The 24,668-nt window shown below is 44.8% G+C and overlaps 1 protein-coding gene across 3 annotated transcripts in view; it reads left to right on the top strand.

Annotated features, from left to right (window-relative positions):
- The window catches only part of CCNF (cyclin F), a 45,631-nt gene that overhangs the window by 4,555 nt on the left and 16,408 nt on the right, over positions 1-24,668 (top strand). For all 3 annotated transcript variants that reach the window (XM_040356608.1, XM_040356607.1, XM_040356606.1), the window contains exons 2-9: positions 9,993-10,147; positions 11,637-11,743; positions 13,292-13,359; positions 14,940-15,157; positions 19,018-19,071; positions 21,492-21,596; positions 21,726-21,803; positions 23,561-23,712. In XM_040356608.1, the coding sequence (XP_040212542.1) occupies positions 9,993-10,147; positions 11,637-11,743; positions 13,292-13,359; positions 14,940-15,157; positions 19,018-19,071; positions 21,492-21,596; positions 21,726-21,803; positions 23,561-23,712 (937 nt within the window). The remainder of the gene's footprint in view (positions 1-9,992; positions 10,148-11,636; positions 11,744-13,291; positions 13,360-14,939; positions 15,158-19,017; positions 19,072-21,491; positions 21,597-21,725; positions 21,804-23,560; positions 23,713-24,668) is intronic.

The following is a 24,668-nucleotide window of genomic DNA, read 5'->3' as shown; positions in this document are numbered from 1 at the left end:
CCATTGTCTCTGGATTCAGATGTAAATAGGCGAGAGTACGTGGAGGACAATTGTTGTGTTTTTGTGGATTGGGGGGGTGTAATTGATTGTGATTGTGCTGTGGGTGTTGGGCGGGGGAGGTTTGAAAATAAACTTACTGGCAGCCAGTAGCTGGTCTGGGTGTGCGGGGGAGGAGGGGGTGGGGGGGGGGGGAATCATTGAGTAATCACTTCCGGGATGGGCGTGCTCATTCATCAATGGTATGTATGGGGTCACATGGGTCGTATTCACTATGTATCATAATATAGGGAGCTTAGAGTGTAAGCTCCTGGAGGCCAGGGACTGATGTGACTGTACAATGTATATGTAAAAGCATAGAAAAGGAAAATACTGCGCTAAGTAGATCACTAATGTAAAGCAGCAACTAAAAAGTGATATACACACCAAAATAGACAAATAGAAAAAAATGGCGTTGCGCTGAAAGCGTTGCGTAAAATTGACGGCGCTATACAAGTACCTTTCAAATAAAGGAAAGAAAAAAAAAGGTATCCCACTGATTAAATTTTATATAACTTCTAGGTTTATCCTCCGTTTACGCCGTTAAGTATCGCACGTTTTGCGTGTTTTTTTTTTTTTTGTACTTTATGCCTAGGGCAGGCCATTCACTTTAATGGGTTGCCCCACACATGACAAAATGTTGGTAAAAAAATCTCATGCGCCTCCTTGAGCTTTGAACTAAAAACCTGCGTCTTGCTGCGTTTTGGGTTGCTGTTAATAAATATCAGCGTAAGTGCGACGGCATAACTTTGCACTCCTTCATGCGCTCCGTACATGTGAATGCTATCTAACATAAAATAGGAAACCTAACTGATATAGACCGGAAAGTTTGATATTTAACCACTTGAAGACCAGGGGCCAGATCCACGTACAGCGGTGCATGTTTACGTCCGGCGTAGTGTATCTCGGATACACTACGCCACCGTAACTTACAGCGTATTTCCCGTATCCACAGAGAATTTGTGCCGTAAGTTACAGTGGCGTAGTGTAACTGTGTCGGCGTAAGGGCGCGCAATTCAAATCACTAAGTTGTGGGCGTGTTTTATGTTAATACGTCTTGACCCGACGTAAATGACGTTTTTTTTTTAACGGTGCATGCGCCGTCCGTGGGGGTATCCCAGTGCGCATGCTCCAAATTAACCTGCAACAAGCCAATGTTTTCGACGTGAACGTAATTCTGCGCAAAGCCCTATTCGCGAACGTTTTACGTAAACAACGTAAAATTCGACGCTGGCCTGACGTCCATACTTAACATTGAGTACGCCTCATATAGCAGGGGTGACGTTACGCCGAAAAATGCCTTACGGAAACGACGTAAAAAAATTCGCCAGACGTACGTTTGTGGACTCGCGTATCTAGCTAATTTGCATACTCGACGCGGAAATCGACGGAAGCACCACCTAGCGGGCAGCGTAAATATGCACCTTAGATCCGACGGCGTACTAAGACGTACGCCAGTCAGATCTAGCCCAGCTTCAGGCGTATCTTGTTTTGTGGATACAAAACAGATACGCCGGAGCATCCTAGCAGTTACGCGGCGTATCAATAGATACGCCAGCATAACTGCTTCGTGGATCTGGCCCCAGGTCTGTTCTGGCACTTTTTGTTTACAAGTTTAAATCTGTATTTTTTGCTAGAAAATTAATTATAACTCCCAAACATTATATATATATATAATCTTTTTTTTATTATTTTAGCAGAGACCCTAGGGAATGAAATGGCAATCATTGCAATTTTTGTTATGTTACACAGTATTTATTTCATACTTGCCTCCACTGTGCAGTTTGTTTTGCACAGAGTGGCCCTGATCCTGCTGTTCTGGGGTCCCGCGGCTCCTCCCAGCAATAGCTAACCCCTCTGGGAAGCTCTCTGCCGAGGGGGTTACCCTGCGGGCGCGCTCCCATGTCATACGGTCAGTGTCCATAGATGCTGATTGTATGACTTGGTCTTGCCCCTAATGGCTGCGTCATTGGATTTGATTGACAGCAGCGGGAGCCAATGGCTGCGCTGCTATCAATCTATCCAATCAACGCAGAGACTTTGTGGAGAAGAGGACGCCAGGGGGGCGCGCAGAGCAGGTAAAGTGGGGGGGGCGTGACAGCGAGGTGTTTTTTCACCTGGATGCATTAAGGTGAAAAAACACGAATCTTTACAGCCCATTTAACTTTTTTTAAATGACACTCCCAGCTGTTTGCATAGGGCAGTGTGAACTGCCGCCGGCAAACCTGCGATGCGGCATTTTTTTTCACAATCGTGTGTAGGCAAGGCCGTTTTAACGATCGGGTTGAAAAAACGTTTTTTCTAGACCATTAAAAATGTCATTTTTTTTTTTACAACCCGAAAAACGGTCATGTGTATGCGGCATAAGACCTCTTTCACACTGAGGTGGTTTTCAGGTGTTTTTAGCGCTACAAATAGCGTCTGTAAAGCACCTGAAAACCGCCTCCCATTCATTTCAGTGTGACTTTTTACACTGGGGCGGTGTTTGCAGAACGTTAGGAAAAGTCCTGCAAGCAGCGTCTTTGGGGCAGTTTGGGAGGGCTGTATTTGGCGCTCCTAAAACGCCCTGCCCACTGAAATGAATGGGCAGTGCCTGAAAAGCGCTCCGGAAGCATAGCAACACGGCGCTTGTAACCCCCCCCCCCCCTATTTTTTGGGGGTTAAAAGCGCCCTTCTAGCTGCCGAAAAGCACATCATAAACAGCGCTAAGTGCCACTAAAATTAGTGGCGCTTTAGTACTAACGCAGCCATGGCCACAGTGTGAGAGGGGTCTTAAAGTGGAGTTTCCATCAAAAAAATTATTTTGCCTTATAATGTAGCTTAGACCTAAAAAAAAAAAAAATGTTTTACTCACCTTGAAATGCCTGTTGCTATGCGGTCCCATGAAATCTGCCTTCCTATTCACCGAGGATCCTGACGTCGGCTCCTCTCATCGCTAATGCTCCTGGGAAATGATGACACATGATGCCGTGCGCCTCACCTGAGCATGAATCACGTGCACTTCCGCAGCCGCCGCTCGTTATCATGCCAACCCAAGTGGTTGACGACGCTGATGCTGCCTTGCACATGCGCGAGATTGGGGCGGGACAGGCGGCGCTTTCTGATTCATCTCCAGAGAAATCCAGGAATTAATTGCTTGTGGGCTTAACAATGCCCACAAGCAAAATGACAACCATCAGCACACCGGAATATAAAGTGTTCGTTTGTAAGAAGTCTGCGGAACGGCGGCACATTTAGCAATAGTAAGTGACCCTATGTGTATAGATAAAATGCAAAATGTAGTGGATTCCCCGCTTTAAGTTCATGGCAATACCTCACATGTGGTATGAACACTGTTTACATATGCATGCACAACTTTTGTGTATGCGTTGGCTTCTAAACGCGAAGGGATGGGGTCCCCCACTCTCCCTTACATCACAGTGCACCCTACTTACCTTATGCTGCTGCTGGGAAGAAGCTGAATGCATTGCTTGAGAGCAGAAAGTAAGGGTCTGGTGGAGGACCAAAGGAGGGCTGGAGCTTTTCTGCAGCTGCAGGAGAGGTGCGAGGGCCACATGAAATGGCCTGGAGGGCCGGATTCGGCCCGCAGGCCTTGTGTTTGACACCTGTGATTTAAAAAGTAATGTGAAGCCAGGGTTTTTTTATTTTAAATGCTTGTGATAGTTTGGCATAATATGTAAGAAAATCCCCCTATTATGGAATTTCTTACTGGTTTCTGCATGTTTTCTTTATTAGGGTACATTTTTTTTTTCTTTTTTTTTTTAAATCATATCATCTTTGACCAGCAGGTGGCGTTTTTTTTTTTCTTTTGTTTGTTTCTCTTTAAAAACAGAGCATTTAAAAAAAAAAAAAAAAAAGGTCAGCGATGCATTTTACAGAACTTAGTGAGTCATCACAGCAGTGAGTCATTTCTTATCAGATGCCTGCGTTAGACATTACAGACGGGCAAACCGCTTTAAAGGGATAACAAAAGAAATTTGCTTGGAGTTAGACTTTCCCCATAACTGCAAGGGTTAATGGCTTGATTCTTGCCTTGATTATTTTGCTGGGTTCACACTGGTGCCAACACAGACATCGCATGGCATTTGCACCTTCTTGCTGTGCAGATCACACGCGATGCCAATTCAGCCATACAAACTGAATGGCTAGAATCTCATTTGCACCAAAATGGCGCAGGACCCCCCTTTTTTTTTGTCCGCACTGGAATCAGATCACATGATTGTTCAGACACATGCGATTTAAAGGAACACTAAAGGCAGGAATTTTTTTTTTTTAAATAACAAACATGTTATACTTACCTCCACTGTGCAGCTCGTTTTGCACAGAGTGTCCCCTAACCTGGTCTTCTGGGGTCCCTCGGCGGCTGTCTGGGCTCCCCCTCGCAAAAGCTTTCCACCTTTTATGCGAGCGAGCACGGTTGAAAACTTTTGCGAGCGCGCTCCCGTGATACAGCGGCGGGCATAGCCGCCGACTGTATCACTTGGGAACGCCCCCGGCGCGCCGCGTCATCTGCTGTGATTGACAGCAGCGCCAGCCAATGGCTGCGCTGCTATCAATCCGTCCAGCCTAGCCAATCAATGGCCAGGCTGGGAACCGAAGAGGATCACAGGGACGCACGCAGGACTTTCGAGGGGTCGGGTAAGTAAAACGGGGGTTCGGGGGGGGGGGCGGTACCGTCGGATGTTTTTTCACCTTAATGCAGTTGAAAAAAACATTTACCTTTACAACCCCTTTAATTCCTGTACCATTTGACAGTTCACACTGCGATATGTGAACCGATTTGGGGGTGTTTACTTTCTTTTGATACCCGCAGCTGTTTACAGAGGGCAGTGTAAACTGCCTGCGAGAGACATGCGATGCAGGAACCCGCACTGGTTCCTGCTTGGCATATTTGTGAACCTGGCCTTAGAGGGATAACAAAAAAATTGCTTCATCATCTCTGCAATGGTTAATTGCGCTTGTGTTTGTTTGTGTGTGTGTGTGTGATATATATATATATATATATAAGAGCTGGGCTTTTTTTCCCCCCTAAAAAAATGATAGATATATATATATATATATATATATATATATATATATATATATATATATATATATAATATATATATATATTATACACACACTCGATTTACGATTCAAATCTTTTTATTTTTTGATGGACACTGCGCCGGTCCTGAGGAGCTGCGGTCAGGATTTTTTTTAGGCGAGGCTTCGGCCTGGTCCGCGGCAGACGGCCTTTTCCCAGGATTACGGTGGATTGACTTCTCCCCTGCACACCCCAGAGAGGCCACCAAGGCAGGGGGGTCAGTTGTGAGGGTCTGCACCAGGAGGACTCTAGCGCCGATCCTGAGGAGCTGCAGGCAGGAGTTTTTAGGCGAGGCCGCGGCTTCGGCCTAGTCTGTGGCATCCGGCCTTTTCCCAGGATCGCGGCGGATTGACTTCTCCCCTGCACACCCCGGAGAGGCTATCAAGACAGGAGGGACATGGGAGGGTCATTTGTGAGAGTCTGCACCCGGTAATAGAAGGATTCTTAGCACCGGTCCTGGGGGGGAAAAAACTCCCCCCTAAATATAAAATCTTATACTGGGCTATGACCCTCAGCTAGGGAGCAAGCAATGGTGGTGAGCTTTCAAGAGAACCTGTCGCTTTGCATACTCGGATCAAAGGGAAACCATAAAAAAATTCTTGGGCTCCGCTCACACCCGGACGATTTGAATTGCAGCACTTCTGCCCACGATTCAGAAATCGTGGTAAAACGCGGGGCATGTTTGTGATGCCATAGTTTCTCAATGGCACTCCAAACGCAATGCAGTTTTGCTACGATTGGAGCCTGTGTCGCCCAAAGGAAGTACCGGAACTTTTTGGGCGATGCTCGTCCCGTGATTTTGTTTGTGCGAGTTGTCGTGTGACAATCGCAGGAGAATCGCACCGCGTTTTGGGTGCCATTGAGAAATGGTGGAATCGCAAACGGGTCCTGCGTTTTGCTGTGATTCAAATGGCCCATGTGTGAGTCTGGCAGACAGTAAGATCATATACAGTAGAAGGACTTCATGTAACTGGTATGATCGGGGGTCTTGGTGTCGCAGGCTGCCCACCTCTCGGGCAGCACAAGCTCGCCATGCTGTAATCGGCAGTTGAAGAGTGTTCGCTTAGGGAAGTTCCGTCTCGCTTCTTGAAATCTGTTGGAGGAAGCTCCCCATCTCTCACACATTAGTGAGCCCACACATTGCACATTTCATTTGTAACTGTTTGGTCAGACGGCTGTGAGATCTCCGCTGGCAGCGTGCCATCAGCAGACTCGCGTGACCCGCAAGAATGCGTTTCCTTTTAAATGTAGAGATGTATAACTGACAGCATATGGCGGGGACAATGGAGGGAGGAGGACCAGCTGCTTTCATGAATGATGTACAATCAGAGTGGCTTGTATAGAGCTTGTACCCTTCTATTTGTATGATAGCGATGCTCTGCATAGCGAGTGTTGGCATTGCTCTGCCCAGATGTGTGCCGAGCAGATCCAGGTGACCCGTACACACCTGAACCAGTTTGTTGACCACAAATGTTGGGGAAATACAAGGTTGGCTGTCCTTCACTTCCACCGTTTTCATACATGTGGATGGTAAAAGCAGGGAGTTGAGCCATGGTTTTACCACCCTCCTAAAGCCTACAAAACAGCCAGAGGAGGCTGGTCACATGCTGCATCACTGCACCCGTAATGTGGCAAGGTGGCACCGTAAACTTTCCCCTTGGCCTTCATCGCACAAATAAGGGAGGTAGGCTTTTCACATGCTGCACACAGTTGCAGCATCCTAATGCAGGATTGAAGGGGTTAAAGCAAGCAGTGAGGAGGCGCTACAACCCCTCCTCTCTGAAGAGCTGTCCAAATGTTGATCGCTCTTCAGAGATCAAAACACAGCCGGAGACAAAACTTGAGGATAAGGTCTATATGCAAAAAAAAAAAAATTTCTTCTGTCTGTAACTACACACTGTAATGCGAGGCTTTCTTCCTGGTGTGGAGTGTCGTGCTCGCCCCCTCCCTTGGACTACAGGAGAGTCAGGACGCTCTCTACGTTGTAGATAGAAAAAGGAGCTGTGTGTTAGTGGGCGTCCTGACTCTTCTGTAGCCCAAGGGAGGGGGCAAGCGCGACACTCCACACCAGGGAGAAAGCCTTGCATTACGGTGTGGAGTTACAGACAGAAGAACAGGAAGTGAGGATTTCTCAGAAGAAATAAGGACATTTTAAAAGCAAAATGGAAGGATGAGGTAAGTGAAGGAGGACTGCACTAAGGGAAAGGAAGATATTTAGGGGGGAAAAAATTCCTTTACAACCCCTTTAAAGGTCTCTGCCTTTCCTTTAACAGTTCCTCTGGTGATATATGCGCTTTGAATTCTGTGACATCTCATGGTCAAAAGCTTGTGCCATTCCACCAGGGGCCCTCTGCGATCGATGCCGTCAGCACTGTGTTGACAGTCGGTCTCTTGGCACAGCACAGGATTCTAAATGACTGCTGACACCTGCGCCCACTAGAGAGACCAGCTAGATATTGGAGACAATATTGTGCCCGGGGGACTAAACACAGAAGTTGTGCGCGTCAAAGAAGTGTAAAAAAAAAAAAAAACGCCTAATTAAACATCGATGTTTGAGTCATTGATATTGCAGTCAGTAGGAGCTCATAAAGCTGCCGCAGTACAGTCCCATTACACCGTAATGAAGGATTCGGCGCCGGCGTGTGTATTGACGCATGCCTTGATTTATACAACTCTGCTTTTTTTTCTAAACTTAAAAAAATCGAATAATGCTCCCTCCGATAATATGCAGCGATCGGTGACGGAGTGCGACAATGACTTAAAGCCGCGGTTATTATTTTTAATTCAAACTTTTCAAGGAACATTGCCGAGCTAATGCAAAGCCATTACTCATAAATCTGCCAGATGCAGCTCTAGGAGTGTGTGGGGGATTCTAATTAAGATTGTGACATTGTAGCAAATGATCACAGAACTGAATTAAAGGATAGATCATACCCAGGCATACCAAGCAGCCATGCCAATATTACTTTATACTGCTGCCTTTTCTTTTCCATTGGCACACCGGCCACTGCAAGCATTGCTCTGAATTACATTAACCACTTGCTGACCGCATGCAGCAGGTCGGCTCTGTTGCGCACAATTACGTACCTGTATGTCAGGGCTCGACAAATCCCGGGCACCACCAGATGTGTAAGCTGGCGCCATTTGGTGGTGGCCGTTGGTATTACAAGTTAAGCATTACAAGTTAAACAGCAATTCTAATGTAATTTTTCACTATTTTCACTGCCATCTTCTTCCCTCTAATTAGAACCCTCAAACATTATATATATTTTTTATCCTAACACCCTAGAGAATAAAATGGTGATCGTTGCAATACTTTCTGTCACGCCGTATTTGCGCAGCGGTCTTACAAGCGCACTTTTTTGGAAAAAAAATTACACTTTTTTTTTATTAAAAAATAAGACAACAGTAAAGTTATCCCCATTTTTTTTTTAATATTATGAAAGATAATGTTGCGCCGAGTAAATTCATACCCAACATGTTACGCTTCAAAATTGCGTCCACTCGTGGAATGCCGACAAACTTTTACCCTTTAAAATCTTCATAGGCAACGTTTAAAAAACTCTACAGGTTGCATGTTTTGAGTTACAGAGGAGGACTAGGGCTAGAATTATTGCTCTCGCTCTACCAATCGCGGTGATACCTCACATGTGTGGTTTAAACACCGTTTACATATGCGGGCGCTGCTCACGTATGTGTTCGCTTCTGCGCGCAAGCTCGTCGGGACGGGGCGCGTTTTCTGGCTCCTAACTTTTTTAGCTGGCTCCTAGATTCCAAGCAAATTTGTCAAACCCTGCTGTATGTCATTTGTGCAATGGCCACTGGGCGGCACGCGCATATTTCTCTTCCGTTCATGGACGGACACAGCAGCATTGGCCTTAGGGTTATATATCCTTCCTTTCAGGAGAGACTTGGGCAGAAAAAACAGCACTTTAAGTGTTAAACGACTTCTTTCAGTACAGCACCTCCCAGGGGGCGGGTCCCCCGGGTACCTGTATGTCATGTGGGCGGCACGCGCATATTTTTTAGCACCGATGACTGCAATAATGTCACTGTTCCCCACAAAAGTGTCCGATTTGTCCGCCGCAATGTTGCGGTCCCGCTGATCGTTGCCATTAATGGTAAAAAAAAAAAAATGGCATAAATATCCCATAGTTTGTAGACGCAATACTTTTGTGCAAACCAATCAATATACGCTTATTGGGATTTTTTTAACAAAAATATGCAAGCAGAATACATATTGGACTAAAAGTTTTTTTCTTCAAAACCGTCACTTTTTTTTATAGCACAAAAAAATAAAAACTGCAGAGGTAATCAATACCACCAAAATAAAGCTCTATTTGTGGTTAAAAAAGATGTTGGTTTTGTTTGGGTACAGCGTCGCATGACCGCGTAATTGTCAACGTGGCATACTGCGTTGGACACTGTGCCGTCACATGATCTGTTATACCCGGAGAGACCAGGCGGTTCCCTTCATTACCACCGGAAAACCGATTGACGGGGGAGTAAGGGGATGATGAATATATGATTGTATGGTAACATTATCTGGGTCATAATACTCTTGTGTCCCCGGGGACCTTGACAGAGCCTTTGCCTCTGCAGGAGCAGTGTTGTCACCCGATCACAGTCGTGTGTGTATAACAAGCATGTCCTATGGCTACTGTTCTGCCCATGTGCATGATGTATTCACTCATAGTGGCAGCACCTGGGAGACTGATACTGCAGGCTTGGAGCCGCACCGATGGTTATGGTATTACATAGAGGAAGGCAGTTATTATTGTTACTGTTGGTTCAGATTTAGTTATCCTTTTAATATCTTTTTTTTTTTTTTTTTTAGCTCAGCCTTCTAATACTGTCTTTCTCCATACAGTCCTGCACTGTCGCTGCTCAAAATGCTTTACGGCCCCACCCAAGCGGAGGGTGAAACGACGTCCGCGTCTTCTAACGCTGCTCAACCTTCCAGAAGATGTCCTCTTGTATATCCTGGAGTGCCTGCCTGCAACGGATATCCTCTCAATGCGAAATGTAAGACTATAAACATTCATTATTACAGGTAGTTCTACAGCACCGACAATTTACACAGCACTTTACCTACTGTATATTCACATTAGTCCCTGCCCCCAAGGAGCTTACAATCTAGCCTTGCATACATATTGGGGCCAATTCAGACAAGAGGGAAAAGATACACACACACACACACACACACACACACACACACACACACACACACACACACACACACACACACACACACACACACACACACACACACAGAACATGCACACTCTATGCCAGTGGTGGAACTCCAGGGTCCGGTCGCAAGTGGGACCTTTGCAACCCTGGTAGTTCCACCACCGGCATAGAATGTGCAAGAGGTTTTGGGAGGGGCCCAAGGGGACAGGATGGGGGCTCGCTGTGGGACTTAAAGGCAGGACCACAAAGTTATGCAGTTGCACCAAAGTTGCAGAAAAGTAATGCAGGAACTTTTTTTGTGTCGCTGTGACTTGAGTTGCGTTGATTAAGACAGCACATTGAAATTAATGTGTTTTGACTTCTCATGCAACTTTATGGGGTTCATTTGCTAAAATTGCAGAGTGCAAAATCTGGTGCAGCTCTGCATAGAGACCAATACGCTTCCAGGTTTTTTAGTCCATGCTTAATTGAACAAGCTGAAGTTAGAAGCTTATTGGCTACCATGCACAGCTGCGCCACATTTGCACTCTTCAGTTTTCGTAAATCAACCCCATTAAAAGTCACAGCATTGTGAGCCGGGACTTATAAAGGGCCCTGCGGCGGAAGTAAAGGGACCCAGGCTAGGAGAGAAGGGCCTCTGGACCAATGGAAAGTTAAGCCAGGGGGGGGTCCCTTCGTGGCTTCTTGCACTGTAGCCCTGAAGGTTCTTGTTATGCCTCTACTCCATGCAGATAGTGTCCTGGTTGGGTTTCAGACTGAGAACCCCAGCGTTGGAAGGCAGATATGCTATCCACTTAGCCACTGTGTGTTAGTTTCTTATTTAAAGAGGAAGTAAACCCTCTAGAAATTTTCCAAAAAAAAATAAAAAAAACCCTGAAAGAGGCATTATGAGCTAGTATGCATAGCATACTAGCTCATTTTGAATGACTTACCTGAGATCGAAGTGCTCCTCGTTCCCCTCCGCCATGTCTCCTCCGAGTGCCTTCCAGGCATCATCGCTCCGGCCTGGTGACTGGCTGGAGCGGTGATGACGTCATCACGTGCACGGGACCGGCAGATCCCAGTCAAGACCCGGCATGCTCAGTGCGCCTGCACCGTTGTCTACGGCGCGCATGCGCCGTAGACAGCGGTGCATTCTTTTTGGCAAATATCTCCTAGACCGTGTATGTTTAGGAGATATTGCAAACACCTACAGGTAAGCCTTAATCTAGGCTTACCTGTAGGTAAAAGTAGTCAGAGACCACAACCACTTTAATGTACCTGGCTGGGTGGAAGGGGTATACGGCTCACATTGGTTAATGTGATTTTATTGTGTTTCTAGGTTCATCCTCATCTGAGGTCCCTGGTGGACACTCACAGCAGTGTTTGGGCTCGAGCCTGTTTTCAAGACGTGTGGCCTTCTCCAGAAAATCTGCAACTCTTTGAAAGGTAAATGTGGACAATTAGTATTTCTCTAAAAAAAATCTATTCTTTTTCTATTGGTACTAAAAGTTACATCCATGCAAGGTGATGTTTGAGTTATAAATGGAGTAGAGGTCGACCGATATTTGGCCATTTTGGAGAAATCGGCATCGGCCGTTTTTTTTTATTTTTTTATCCAAATTAGGCCGATATTTAGCATGGCCGCTAGCGGTGCCACGGCTCCGGAGCTAGGCCGAAGCCGCGGCCTTTCCTGATGCTGTGACCGCGGCGGCAATCCACGGATTGCCGCCGCGGTCACAGCATCAGGAAAGGCCGCGGCTTCGGCCTAGCTCCGGAGCCGCGGCCACCTTGGTACACCCAGCGCGGCGGCCCTCCTCTCTGTTTACACCCACAGAGGAGGAGGGGCCGCGCTCGTGGGACACACACCGCTCTGGAGTCTCTACTACGGGGGGCAAGGGGGGGTGTCTATACTGGAGGGAGAGGGGGTCTGTATTGAGGGGGGTGACACTATTTTTTTTTTTTTTGCGCCAGTGCCAATTAGTGCCACTTGCCGTCCAGTGACATATGCCAATAACAGTGCCACATCCAGTGCCAATTAGTGCCACCTTCCATCCAGTGCCACCTACCAGTGCCAACTAAAGCCATCAGTGCCACCTGCCAGTGCTAACTATTGCCATCCAGTGTCAATTAGTGCCATCCAGTGTCAATTAGTGCCATCCAGTGTCAATTAGTGCCACCTGCCAGTGTCAATTAGTGCCACCTGCCAGTGTCAATTAGTGCCACCTGCCAGTGTCAATTAGTGCCACCTGCCAGTGTCAATTAGTGCCACCTGCCAGTGTCAATTAGTGCCACCTGCCAGTGTCAATTAGTGCCACCTGCCAGTGTCAATTAGTGCCACCTGCCAGTGTCAATTAGTGCCACCTGCCAGTGTCAATTAGTGCCACCTGCCAGTGTCAATTAGTGCCACCTGCCAGTGTCAATTAGTGCCACCTGCCAGTGTCAATAAGTGCCACTTGCCAATCAGTGCCATCTGCTAGTACCATCTTTCAGTGCCTGCCAGTGCCAATAAGTGCCTTCTGCTAGTGCCATCTTCCAGTGTCAATTAGTGCCATGAGCCAGTGGCACCCAAAAAAAAAAAAATCGGCCTAAAATATCGGCCGCAAAAATCGGCATCATGTATCGGCCGCCCCGATTTCTAAATATCGGCATCGGCCAGAGAAAAACCCATATCAGTCGACCTCTAAAATGGAGTGTGAAGAGCTGAGTCCATCTGCTGCTGCTTTTATCTTTTTGGGACTTCAACTTTATGAATGTTTTGCGATAATGTGCAGGTTGGGTTAGGGTTGCTGCCTGTGTTTCTGTTAGGGAGATTTACCCTCTTGACTTTCTCTGATGACCATTGTCACAGAGACAGAACGTGAAATGCAAATGTCAGCAGAAGAAAAGGTAGGGGGGGGAATCTTCCAATATAGACACCTGTGACTTCTAGGGATGGGTTTGAGAAGCACTTATGTACATGATAATAATCATTGCTTTTTCTTCTCCTTTCTTCAGGGCAGCTGAATGTGGGAACTTTGAAGCTTGTGTGAAGCTGGGAATCGCGTACTTGTATAATGAGGGCTGTAAGTGTCTTTTTTTTTTTTTGTGATTTTTTTATCAGCGTTTTTTATCCCTTTCATGCCTAATGCCGTTTTTCGAGTTATACAAAATTACGTTTTTAATGGTCTAGAAAATACGTTTTTTTCAACCCGATCATTAAAACGGCTTTGCCTATGCACGATCGTGAAAAAAAAATGCTCTAGCAAAGTGCGGACACGTACGACGGGACTATAAAGGGGAAGTTCCATGCGGATGACGCCACCCTTGGGGCTGCTTTTGCTGATTTTGTGTTAGTAAAAGTTTGGTGAGAGACGATTTGCCCTTTTCAGTCTTCGTGCTTTTCTGTCTGTTACAACGTGACGAATGTGATATCTCCTTTACGAGCGCTAGTTTTACCAGAACGAGCGCTCCCGTCTCATAACTTCTGAGCATGCATGTTTTTTTCACGTCGTTCAAGCCTACACACGACCATTTTTTACAACGTTAAAAACGTGAAAAATTAGAGCATATTCGAAATTTTTAATGCCCACATCGTGAAAAATGCTCTGGAGCCCACACACGAATTTTTTACTACCCGAAAAAGGTCGTGTGTACGCGGCATTAGCCTATTTCTGACATTTTGTTGCTTACAGGTTAACCACTTCCATACCGGGCCTATTTTGGCACTTCTCTCCTACATGCAAAAATTCACATTTTTTTGCTAGAAAATTACTCAGAACCCCCAAACACTATATATGTTTTTTTTAGCAGACACCCTAGGGAATAAAATGGCAGTTATTGCAACTTTTTATCTTGCACGGTATTTGCGCAATCATTTTTCAAACGCCTTTTTTGGGGGGAAAAAAAGGTTTCATGAATTAAAAAATAACAAAACAGTAAAGTTTGCCCACTTTTTTTGTAAAATGTGAAAGATGAAGTTACGCCGAGTAAAAAGATACCCAACATGTCGCGCTTTAAAATTGCGCACACTTGGAATGGCGCCAAACTTCAGTACTTCAAAAATCTCCATAGGCGTCGCTTATTTTTTTTTTACAAGTTACCAATTTAGAGTTACAGAGGAGGTCTTGTGCTAGAATTGTTGCTGGCGCTCTAACGCACGCGGCGATACCTGACGTGTGGTTTGAACGGCGTTTACATATGTGGGCGGGACTTACGTGTGTGTTCGCTTCTGAGCACGAGCTATTTTTTTAATTATTATTTTATTTAATTTATTTAATTTTTACACTTTTTTTTTTTTTTTGATCACTTTTATTCCTATTACAAGGAATGTAAACATCCCTTGTAATAGGAATGGTGTGTGACAGGTACTCTTTATAGAGAGATTCGGGGTCAATAAGACCCCACATCTCTCCTCCAGGCTGGAAAGCATGAGATTGTGAAATAAAACACGGCTGTGTTTACAATCCGGTACCAGGGCGTGACGTCATAACATCGCACCCGGGCCTCTGATGATCATAGTGATGACTGGTGACCATCCTTTTTTTTTTTTTTTTTTTTTTTTTTTTTTTGTGTGTATTTTTGGATGGAGTGGAGAGGGATTAGAACACGTGTCAGTTTTTATTGCTGTCTGTGCCCCTGATTAATTTTTTATTTATTTTCCTAGTGTCCATGTCGGATGATGGCCGAGCCGAGGTGAACGGCTTGAAGGCCTCTCGCTTCTTTGGCTTAACCGAAAAGTTGAATTCTTCTGCGTACCCTTTTGTTTGGCTGTTCATTCGGCCACCTTGGTCAGCCTCCGGAAGCTGCTGTAAAGCTGTCGTCTTTGACAGCCTAAAGGAGGAGTGCCAAGGGGAGGCCAAGGAGGGGGAAAGTGTTACAGGGGTAAGTGATATATATAAATGTATTTATTTTTTGATGACTGACATCTATACGTTGTTCTTTGATGTAAAAGTGGAGATAATTAAGGCCAACTCTCTTTTGCCGTACAGAGAGAGAGAAACTGTCTCTCGTGCATTCTAAAAGTGGCGCAGCGGGCGCCAAGTTCAAGTAAAACTTCTAGACCGGTATATGAATTTGGCGCATTCTGCATCACTTTTAGAATGCATGAGAGACCCCTTCGCCTGTCCCAGTCTTTCTTAATTCCAGGGATCATATTTTTGGGGGTTTTAGTAATCTTCGGGCCCAAAATTATTTTGATTGTGAGCAAAACATGAAAAAATGGCTCTGGGAGTAAAGTGGTTGTAAACCGAAAAAAGCATAAAAGCAAACCTGTAAGACAAAGGCATAATGAGCTAGTGTGCATAGCATACTAGGTCAGTATGAAATGCTTACCTTAGATTAGGGGTGTAACGGATCGTCACCGATCCGTGATCCGAACGGGCCACCCCGTTCGGATCGGCACACCCCGCGATCCGCGGAGCGCTCCGGAGCCTAGGCCTAGGAAAGTCCCCGGCTTCGGCCTAGCTCCGGAGCGGCGGCCAGTCTGCTTGCCAGAGCCCAGCGTGACACGCCTCCCCGGGGAGGCGTGTCACGCTGTGCACTGGGCTCTAGCAAGCTGAATGGGAATGTTAGCAGTGAAGCACTGGTGTGAGAGGAGGGGGGGGAAAGGGGGAAAAAAGAGCACAATAGCAATTCACAGGGGTGGATTAAAGAGGAAGCAGGTGAGGCTGTTTGGGACTTAAAGTACAATCTTGATGTTTTTACAGCAAAAAAAAAAAATTATATATATATATATATATATATATATATAATTTTTTTTTTTTTTTTGCTGTAAAAACATCAAGATTGTACTTTAAGTCCCAAACAGCCTCACCTGCTTCCTCTTTAATCCACCCCTGTGAATTGCTATTGTGCTCTTTTTTTCGGATCAGCAAAAAAAAAAAAAGGTTCCTTTTTTTAATTGGTCCAAAAAAATATATATATTATTATTTATATATATATATATATATATATATATATATATATATATAATATATATATATTATATATAAAAAAAATTTTGGACCAATGAAAAAACGGACCCTTTTTTTTTTTTTTTTTGCTGATCCGAAAATGATCCGATCCGTGACTCCTGATCCGAGGATCGATCCGATCCGTGAGTTTTTTGATCCGTTGCACCCCTACCTTAGATCGAAGCCCCCGCAGCCATCCTTGTACACCACTGTGACCGGCAACCGGAGTTGGTTCCGATACTGTGATTTGGCTGGAGCGCGATGACATCACTCCTGCGCGCGGGGAGTCGCCGGTCATGGCATCGGCCCTGAAGAAACTACGAGTAGGTGGTTTCTTCAGTGTGCATGCGCCGATGACATTGGCGCAAGAGTATATGATGAATATCTCCTAAACCGTGCAAGTTTAGAAAATATTTACAGTACCTACAGGTAGGCCTTATTGTAGGCTTACCTGCACGTACATGTGGTGTAGCTAGGTTTCTAACCACTTTAAAGTGTATCTAAACCCAGAAAGATTTAATCTTGCAGCCTACCAATCCTTGGATGTGGTGGCTGTGTTTGTTTTCATTTTTTAGGCTAAGAACGTTTTTGGTAAATACTACAGAAAATACTAATTGATCTTGCCAGGAATTCAGTTTCCTTGTCACTACCTGTGAACTGAAAGAACCAAACATCCTTATCCATCTTGTGTAAAAGCACTAATCCTATCAATCCATCATGTAATGGAGATTAACCACCTTCCATCTGGCCACTGCACATGTACGACCGGGTGGGCACTTCCTCCTTCTGAGTGGACGTTCAGGAATGCCCCTCAGGAGGGGGATTGCGCGTTCCAGCACAGCACAGCCCTGATCGGCAGGAGGGCTCTGTGATTGGCCCTCCTGATCACGACGGCTGTGTCCAATCACAGCCGTCATGTGATGTAAATAGAGAGGCGGTTGCTAGGCGATCGGCTCTCCTCACACAGAAGTTGTTAGTGAGGAGGCAGGTGATCAGTGAGTACAGCTTTTTACACACTGTTCACCGGCCCAGTGTCCACACACACGTCCCCACACAGTCGCCAAAATAGTGTCACCACACATGTCCCCACACAGTCGCCAAAATAGTGTCACCACACATGTCCCCACACAGTAAAAACACCTGTCCCCCCACAAATGTCCCATTAAAATCACATGTCCCAATGATGGTCTGCGCACATCTGTCCGTGATGGTCTGCGCACATCTGTCCGTGATGGTCTGCGCACATCTGTCCGTGATGGTCTGCGCACATCTGTCCGTGATGGTCTGCGCACATCTGTCCGTGATGGTCTGCGCACATCTGTCCGTGATGGTCTGCGCACATCTGTCCGTGATGGTCTGCGCACATCTGTCCGTGATGGTCTGCGCACATCTGTCCGTGATGGTCTGCGCACATCTGTCCGTGATGGTCTGCGCACATCTGTCCGTGATCCTCTGCGCACATCTGTCCGTGATCCTCTGCGCACATCTGTCCGTGATCCTCTGCGCACATCTGTCCGTGATCCTCTGCGCACATCTGTCCGTGATCCTCTGCGCACATCTGTCCGTGATCCTCTGCGCACATCTGTCCGTGATCACACGAACCAATTTTTATACACTTAACAGGAATAATTTATCTTTTTACCAAAGATGTAGCAGAATACATGTTGGCTTAAATTCATGACAAAATTAGATTTTATTGGATTTCTTTTAAAATAGAAAGTAGAATTTTTTCTTTTTTTTTTCTTTAAATTTCCGCTCTTTTTCCCGCTTATATCGCAAAAAATAAATACCACCAAAAGAAAGCTCTATTAGTGTGAACAAAATGATAAAAATGTAATTTGGGTACAGTGTAGCATGACCGCGCAATTGTAATTGAAAGCGCGCGAGCGGTGAAAATTGGCCTGGGAAGGAAGGGGGTGAAAGTGCCCGGTATTGAAATGGTTAACAAAGGCAGACACATAAGGTTCAGCCTGTGCGACCACTATGGCTGACCCCATAAATGGAGTAATGAGCGAAGAGATGGGAAGTGCATTATTTAAAGGATCACCAGATGAAATGTAAAAAAAAGCCCAGACAAACAAAAACGAATGCAGCCACCACATCTAAGAATGATTAAGCTGCAATTTTATATTTAAAGGGGTTGTAAAGGAATTTGTTTTCCCCCTAAATAGCTTCCTTTACCTTAGTGCAGTCCTCCTTCACTTACCTCATCCTTCCATTTTGCTTTTAAATGTCCTTATTTCTTCTGAGAAATCCTCACTTCCTGTTCTTCTGTCTGTAACTACACACAGTAATGCGAGGCTTTCTCCCTGGTGTGGAGAAAGCCTCTTGAGGGGGGAAAGGGGCGAGCAGGCAAGTCAGGACACTCTGCTTTGCAGATAAAGGAGCTGTGTGTTAGTGGTTGTCCTGACACTCCTGCTCGCCCCCTCAATAGGCTTTCTCCACACCAGGAAGAAAGCCTCGCATTACGGTGTGGAGTTACAGACGAACAGGAAGTGAGGATTTCTCAGAAGAAATAAGGACATTTAAAAGCAAAATGGAAGGATGAGGTAAGTGAAGGAGGACTGCACTAAGGTAAAGGAAGCTATTTAGGGGGGAAAAAAATCCTTTACAACCCCCTTTGATATTGTTTTTGGATTTGTTTTTTTTTCTTTCTAGGTAATGATTCTGTGTAGTTTTTCATTATATGGCTTACTTTTATGACTCTTTGTGTGCAGATGGTTTCAAGTGTATTTTTACCTACATTCCCAATAACATGTAATGAATAATACGTTTGTTTCTGTTTTTAAGGGTCTCCAGGGATCTATACAGTATTGTCTGGCAAAGGTTCTAAGCCTGTTTGAGGTAAGAAGCCGGCCTAATACATCGCCAGGCTTGTCCTACAATTGATTTTGTTCAAGTTGTTTACTGTTCAGGAAGGAAGGGGGCTTTACTGTCTACATTTTTTTTTTTGTGCCAGTAAATCTTTGTGTGAAATATGGTGACAAATAACACTGCAAATTTAGAAAGAAAAAAATATGTAATGTGTCAAAAATGGAAAAGTCGTAGGTAAATAAACGATCTGCAGTTCTGGAGTTTGCCTGCAGGGACACCTAGTGGTGAATTTGTGGTATTGCAGCACAACCTAAAGGGTACATAAAGTCGGCGGTGACGTACGATCTTTCTCGAGCTTGGACCAGCTCTGTGACGTTCACGGACTGCGGCTGAAAATGGATCACAGGGGTGCAGAACAAACTCCGCTCCTGTGATCCACAGGAGAAGTGCAGCCAAAGTAGCTTTGGATATACTCCTCCTTTTAAGCTCTCCATACATCCGGGTGAAAGGAGACGGGGTGGGGGGTGTTTGCAGCAGAAGATTTGTCCATCCGTGCTGTCCAGCATAAATGGAGGTCTCTGGTGGATTATTTTCAGGCAGATTGAAAAGAGTCTGTGTATATGGCCAGCCTTTTACTCTGTATATGAACCAGCCAATTGGAAAGTAGGTTGGGGGCAAAATTTACAAAGCATTATTAGGTCTCATGCACTCTGAATGTTTTGCATACTCTCCTAGAAGTCTTTCTTCCAGGCAGCAGTGTTTTGGCCAAAAAAAACAAACGCCTAACACTTGTAAAAGTGTGTAATGTGTTCAGGCGCATTTTACAGGTATCGAATGATTAGGCGTTCATTTAACCACTTCTCAACCAGCCGCTGTAGTTTTACTGCGGCAGAATGGCACAGGTGGGCGAAACGTGGTTACCTTACGTCGCTTTGCCTTTTGGCCACTAGGAGGCACGCGCGCCGCCGGAGCGATGCAAGTGCCCGACGGGCGAGATGACCGCTGGGCAGCTGCCATAGCTCGTGACAGAGCGAGAACAAGGATCTGTTTTGTAGATCCTATAACTTTTGCGCAAACCAATCAATATATACGCTTATTGCGTATTTTTTTTCTATATATATATATATATATATATATATATATTATTATTATTTATTTTTTTACCAAAAATATGTAGAAGAATACATATCGGCCTAAACTGAGGGGAAAAAATTGTTTTTTTTTTATTTGGAGATGTTCATTATAGTAAAAAAAAAAAAAAGATAGAGATATAGATAGAGAGATATAGATAGATAGAGAGATATAGATAGATAGAGAGATATAGATAGATAGAGAGATATAGATAGATAGAGAGATATAGATAGATAGAGAGAGAGATATAGATAGATAGAGAGAGAGATATAGATAGATAGAGAGAGAGATATAGATAGATAGAGAGAGAGATATAGATAGATAGAGAGAGAGATATAGATAGATAGAGAGAGAGATATAGATAGATAGAGAGAGAGATATAGATAGATAGAGAGAGAGATATAGATAGAGAGAGAGATATAGATATAGAGAGAGATATATATATATATATTTATTTTTATTTATTTATTTATTTTTAAATTGACGCTCTTTTGTTTATAGCGCAAAAAATAAACGTAGAAGTGATCAAATACCACCAGAAGAAAGCACGATTTGTGGGGGGGAAAAAGGACGCAAATTTTGTTTGGGTACAAAGTCGCACAATTGTCGGTTAAGACGTTGCAGTGCCGTGTTGCAAAACATGTCCTGGTCATTGAGCAGCCAAATCTTCTGGGGCTGAAGTGGTTAATTGGCCAGAATAATCATTTATTCAGGCCATTGAAATTGATGCTCTAGCGCTAAACATACCAAGTTACAAGCATTTTGTTCTGCCAAAACTATGCCGCTCCTGGGCACACTGGCAGTGTGTGTTTTTTTTTTTTTTTTTTTTGTTTTTTTTTGTTTTTTTGCCTCTAAAAGCCCTTGCCACTAAACGCTGCTAATCGCCTATGTGTGCATGGACAGACGAGAGAGTTTAGAGGCAGAAAAAAAACACCAGACGCCCCTAGGTGCAGCTGTAAAAATTCCAGTGTGCATGGGGCCTAAGGGGTTATCATCATCCACATGTGTCTAGAGCATTGTTTCTCAACTCCAGTCCTCAAGGCGCCCCAACAGGTCGTGTTTTCAGGATTTCCCTCAGATGAAACAGCTGTGGTAATTACTAAGGCAGTGAAACTGATCAAATCACCTCTGCCAAATAATAGTCTGAAAACATGACCTGTTGGGGCGCCTTGAGGACTGGAGTTGGGAAACCCTGGTCTAGAACAGTGCAAGCTCCAAATATAGTCTTTGGTGAAGCACATATGTGCTGCAATCCCTGGACAGACCACACACACACACCGTATTGCACACACTAACAATCATTAATGTTCTTGTGATAGGATGAGGACCGGAAGAAAGAAGGTCTGGGAATGCTGGAGGCATCCGCTGCTCAGGGCTGTCTGCACAGTTCCTACCTCCTATGGGAATCCCGACACAAAACTGCGGTGAGTAGAATGTTTATTGATGGGAGAACATATTTGAAATCTGAAATTGCAACAGCAAAGATTTTATTTAATGCACAAAAATATATACTTTTCCATTTCTTATGTTTTGTCTCTTATTCCACCTACTAGACATCTGACCCTGGAAGGTACCTACAAAGCCTCAGACAGTTGCGGGATTTTGCAGTTCGGGGTTGCTGGGATGCACAGGTAAGAGAAGACCTAACAAAGTGTACAGTGATAGGCTGTCTCCCAGGGGTATCTTTAGATCGTTCCAGTGCCTACATCTATTCTTTATGGGCATTGTATGCAGGTGGGTTATACAACACCCCATCAGCATTTATGAGCCCCGTTTGTGTATTCCCTTATTGGGTTCCGCATCTCTTAAAGCGGGAGTTCACCCGAATGTTTTTTTTTTTTTTTAACAGTAGATTGATGCTCATTTTGTCAAGAGGAATCGGGTAGTTTTTTTTAAATCTAAGCCGTACTTACCGTTTTAGAGAGCAATCTTCTCCGCCGCTTCCGGGTATGGTCTTCGGGACTGGGCGTTCCTATTTGATTGACAGGCTTCCGACGGTCGCATACATCGCGTCACGAGCAGCCGAAAGAAGCCAAACGTCGGTGCGGCTCTATACGGCACCTGCGCACCGACGTTACTTTCGGAAAATCATGCATTGTGAATACAGGGGATCATTCACTTGCCCTGAGCGCAATTCAGGGAACATAGATTGGAGAAGGGGGGTGGTGCCATCATAATCTCTACCAATCATAGAAAACTTGCATTCATTAAACAATGCAAGTTGTTCATTGAAGCAAGTGACCTCCTGTGTTCAGTAAGCAGCAGAGCAGCCGCTCGGCACAGGAGCCGGACACTATTGGAGATCACTGGGTAGCGGTGCCTAGTGTGGTGATTTCCAGCTTCCACAGATATGGACCAATATAATTATGTAAAAAGTGCAATACCTAAACTTCAGATTTAAAGCGGTTCTTCGCTCTGGGGAAAAAAATTAAGTCAGCAGCTACAAATCCTGTAGCTGCTGACATTTTAACAGGACACTTACCTGTCCAGGGATCCAGTGCCATTCTTACCCAGGTTAGTTCTTCACTAGCCTTTGGGTTCCAGACGTCGGCATCTTAACCCTGGGAAGCCGGCTGCGCTGCTTGCGGTTTCACAGCTGACTGCACATCCGCGAACCTCCCTCCCCTGTGACGGGGAGGGAGGGGAAGAGGAGAACTTTGGCTTGGATCGCTCAGGCCAGTGGTCTCCAAACTGGATGTGGCCCTTTGCTTGCTTTTATCTGGTCCTTGGGGCACTATTCCATCCACTGACACCTGCAGGGACACAATTCCTCCCAAGGACTCCAGCAATGGGACACAGTTTCTACCAATGATGAGGCACAGTGCCTCCCAATGAGACCAACAATGACACAATTGATGCTGCACAGTTCCTTTCAATGACACCAACAATGGGGCTCAATGACACCCTTGATTGGGCACAATTCCTCCCATTCACACCAACGATTGGACACAATTCCTCTTGCCGACACCAAAGATAGGGCATTGTTTACTACCACTGATGCCAGGACATTTTCAACTCCCGATGGCTCCAGTCGGGCCCTCATAAAGTCTGAAGGACAGTAAATTGGCCCTTCTTTTTTTTTTAGAGACCCCCCTGGCCTAGGCATTCCAAGCGGAAGTGGGTACCTGTGAAAGCCAGGTAATGGAGGACTTACAGCGGAACTTCCCATTTTAGGAGAAATTCCGCTTTTAGTTTGGTTCAGCTTTATTTTTGTTCTAATTATTTCAGCCTTCTGATTCGTTGATGTGAACATTATTTTCTCAAATACGGTTCCGTAGATAAAATATTTTGAGATTTGTTAGACAAGGAATTTTCAGAGGCATGCTTGCTTACTATGAGATATTTTCTGAATTGCTGCACTAAATGCCACCATTCTCTTCATATTTAGATCTCCCTGGCGAAGTCCTGCGGGCACAAGAATCAGCTGGGACAGGAGTACAGGGCGGCTTCTGAACTGGTCTCTCAAGTCTTCCAGTCCTCTGTTCCCATCAACAAGGCCAGCATCTTCACCAAGCAGAAGGGGATGAATGACACTATGCGGTAAATGCTGAAACTTCTTCTACACTGTGGCATAAAAAGATTTGTGTAATGGTGGGCTCTTATTTTATTAACACAAAGTGGTTTCCTTTTAACCACTTAAGGACCGCCTCCTGCACATATACATCGGCAGAATGGCACGGCTGGGCACAGGCACGTACCTGTACGTCCTCTTTAAGTGCCCAGCCGTGGGTCCGAAGCTCCGCGGGACCAGATCGCCGCTGGAGTCCCGCGATCGGTCCCCGGAGCTGAAGAACGAGGAGAGGTGTGTGTAAACACTTCTTCACTGTGGCGCTGTCATTGATCGTGTGTTCCCTGATATAGGGAAACACGATCAATGATGTCACACGTCCAGCCCCGTCCCCCTACAGTTAGAAACACTTGAGGTCACACTTAACCCCTTCAGCGCCCCCTAGTGGTTAACTCGCAAAGTGCAATTGTCATTTTCACAGTAAACCATGCATTTTTATAGCTTTTTGTTGCTGTGAAAATGACAATTGTCCCAAAAATGTGTCAAAATTGTCTGATGTGTCCGCCATAATGTCGCAGTCACGAAAAAAAACGCTGATCGCCGCCATTAGTAGTAAAAAAACTTTTTCTAATAAAAATGCTATCAAACTATGCCCTGTTTGGTTTGCGCAAAACTTATAGCGTTTACAAATCGCTAAACGCTTATTGCGATTTTTTTTTTTCTTTTTTTTTTACCAAAAATAGGTAGAATACGTATCGGCCTAAACTGAGGACATTTTTTATATATATATATATATATATATATATATATATATATATATATATATATATATATATATATATATATATATATATATATATATATATTTTCAAAATTGTCGCTCTATTTTTGTTTATAGCGCAAAAAATAAAAACCGCAGAGGTGATCAAATACCACCAAAAGAAAGCTCTATTTGTGGGAAAAAAAGGACGCCAATTTTGTTTGGGAG

This window comes from Rana temporaria, chromosome 6, assembly GCF_905171775.1.
Source record: "Rana temporaria chromosome 6, aRanTem1.1, whole genome shotgun sequence".
Taxonomy (NCBI): Eukaryota; Metazoa; Chordata; class Amphibia; order Anura; family Ranidae; genus Rana; species Rana temporaria.
Note: the sequence above shows the minus strand (reverse complement) of the source record. Positions and strands in the feature narration are given on the sequence as shown.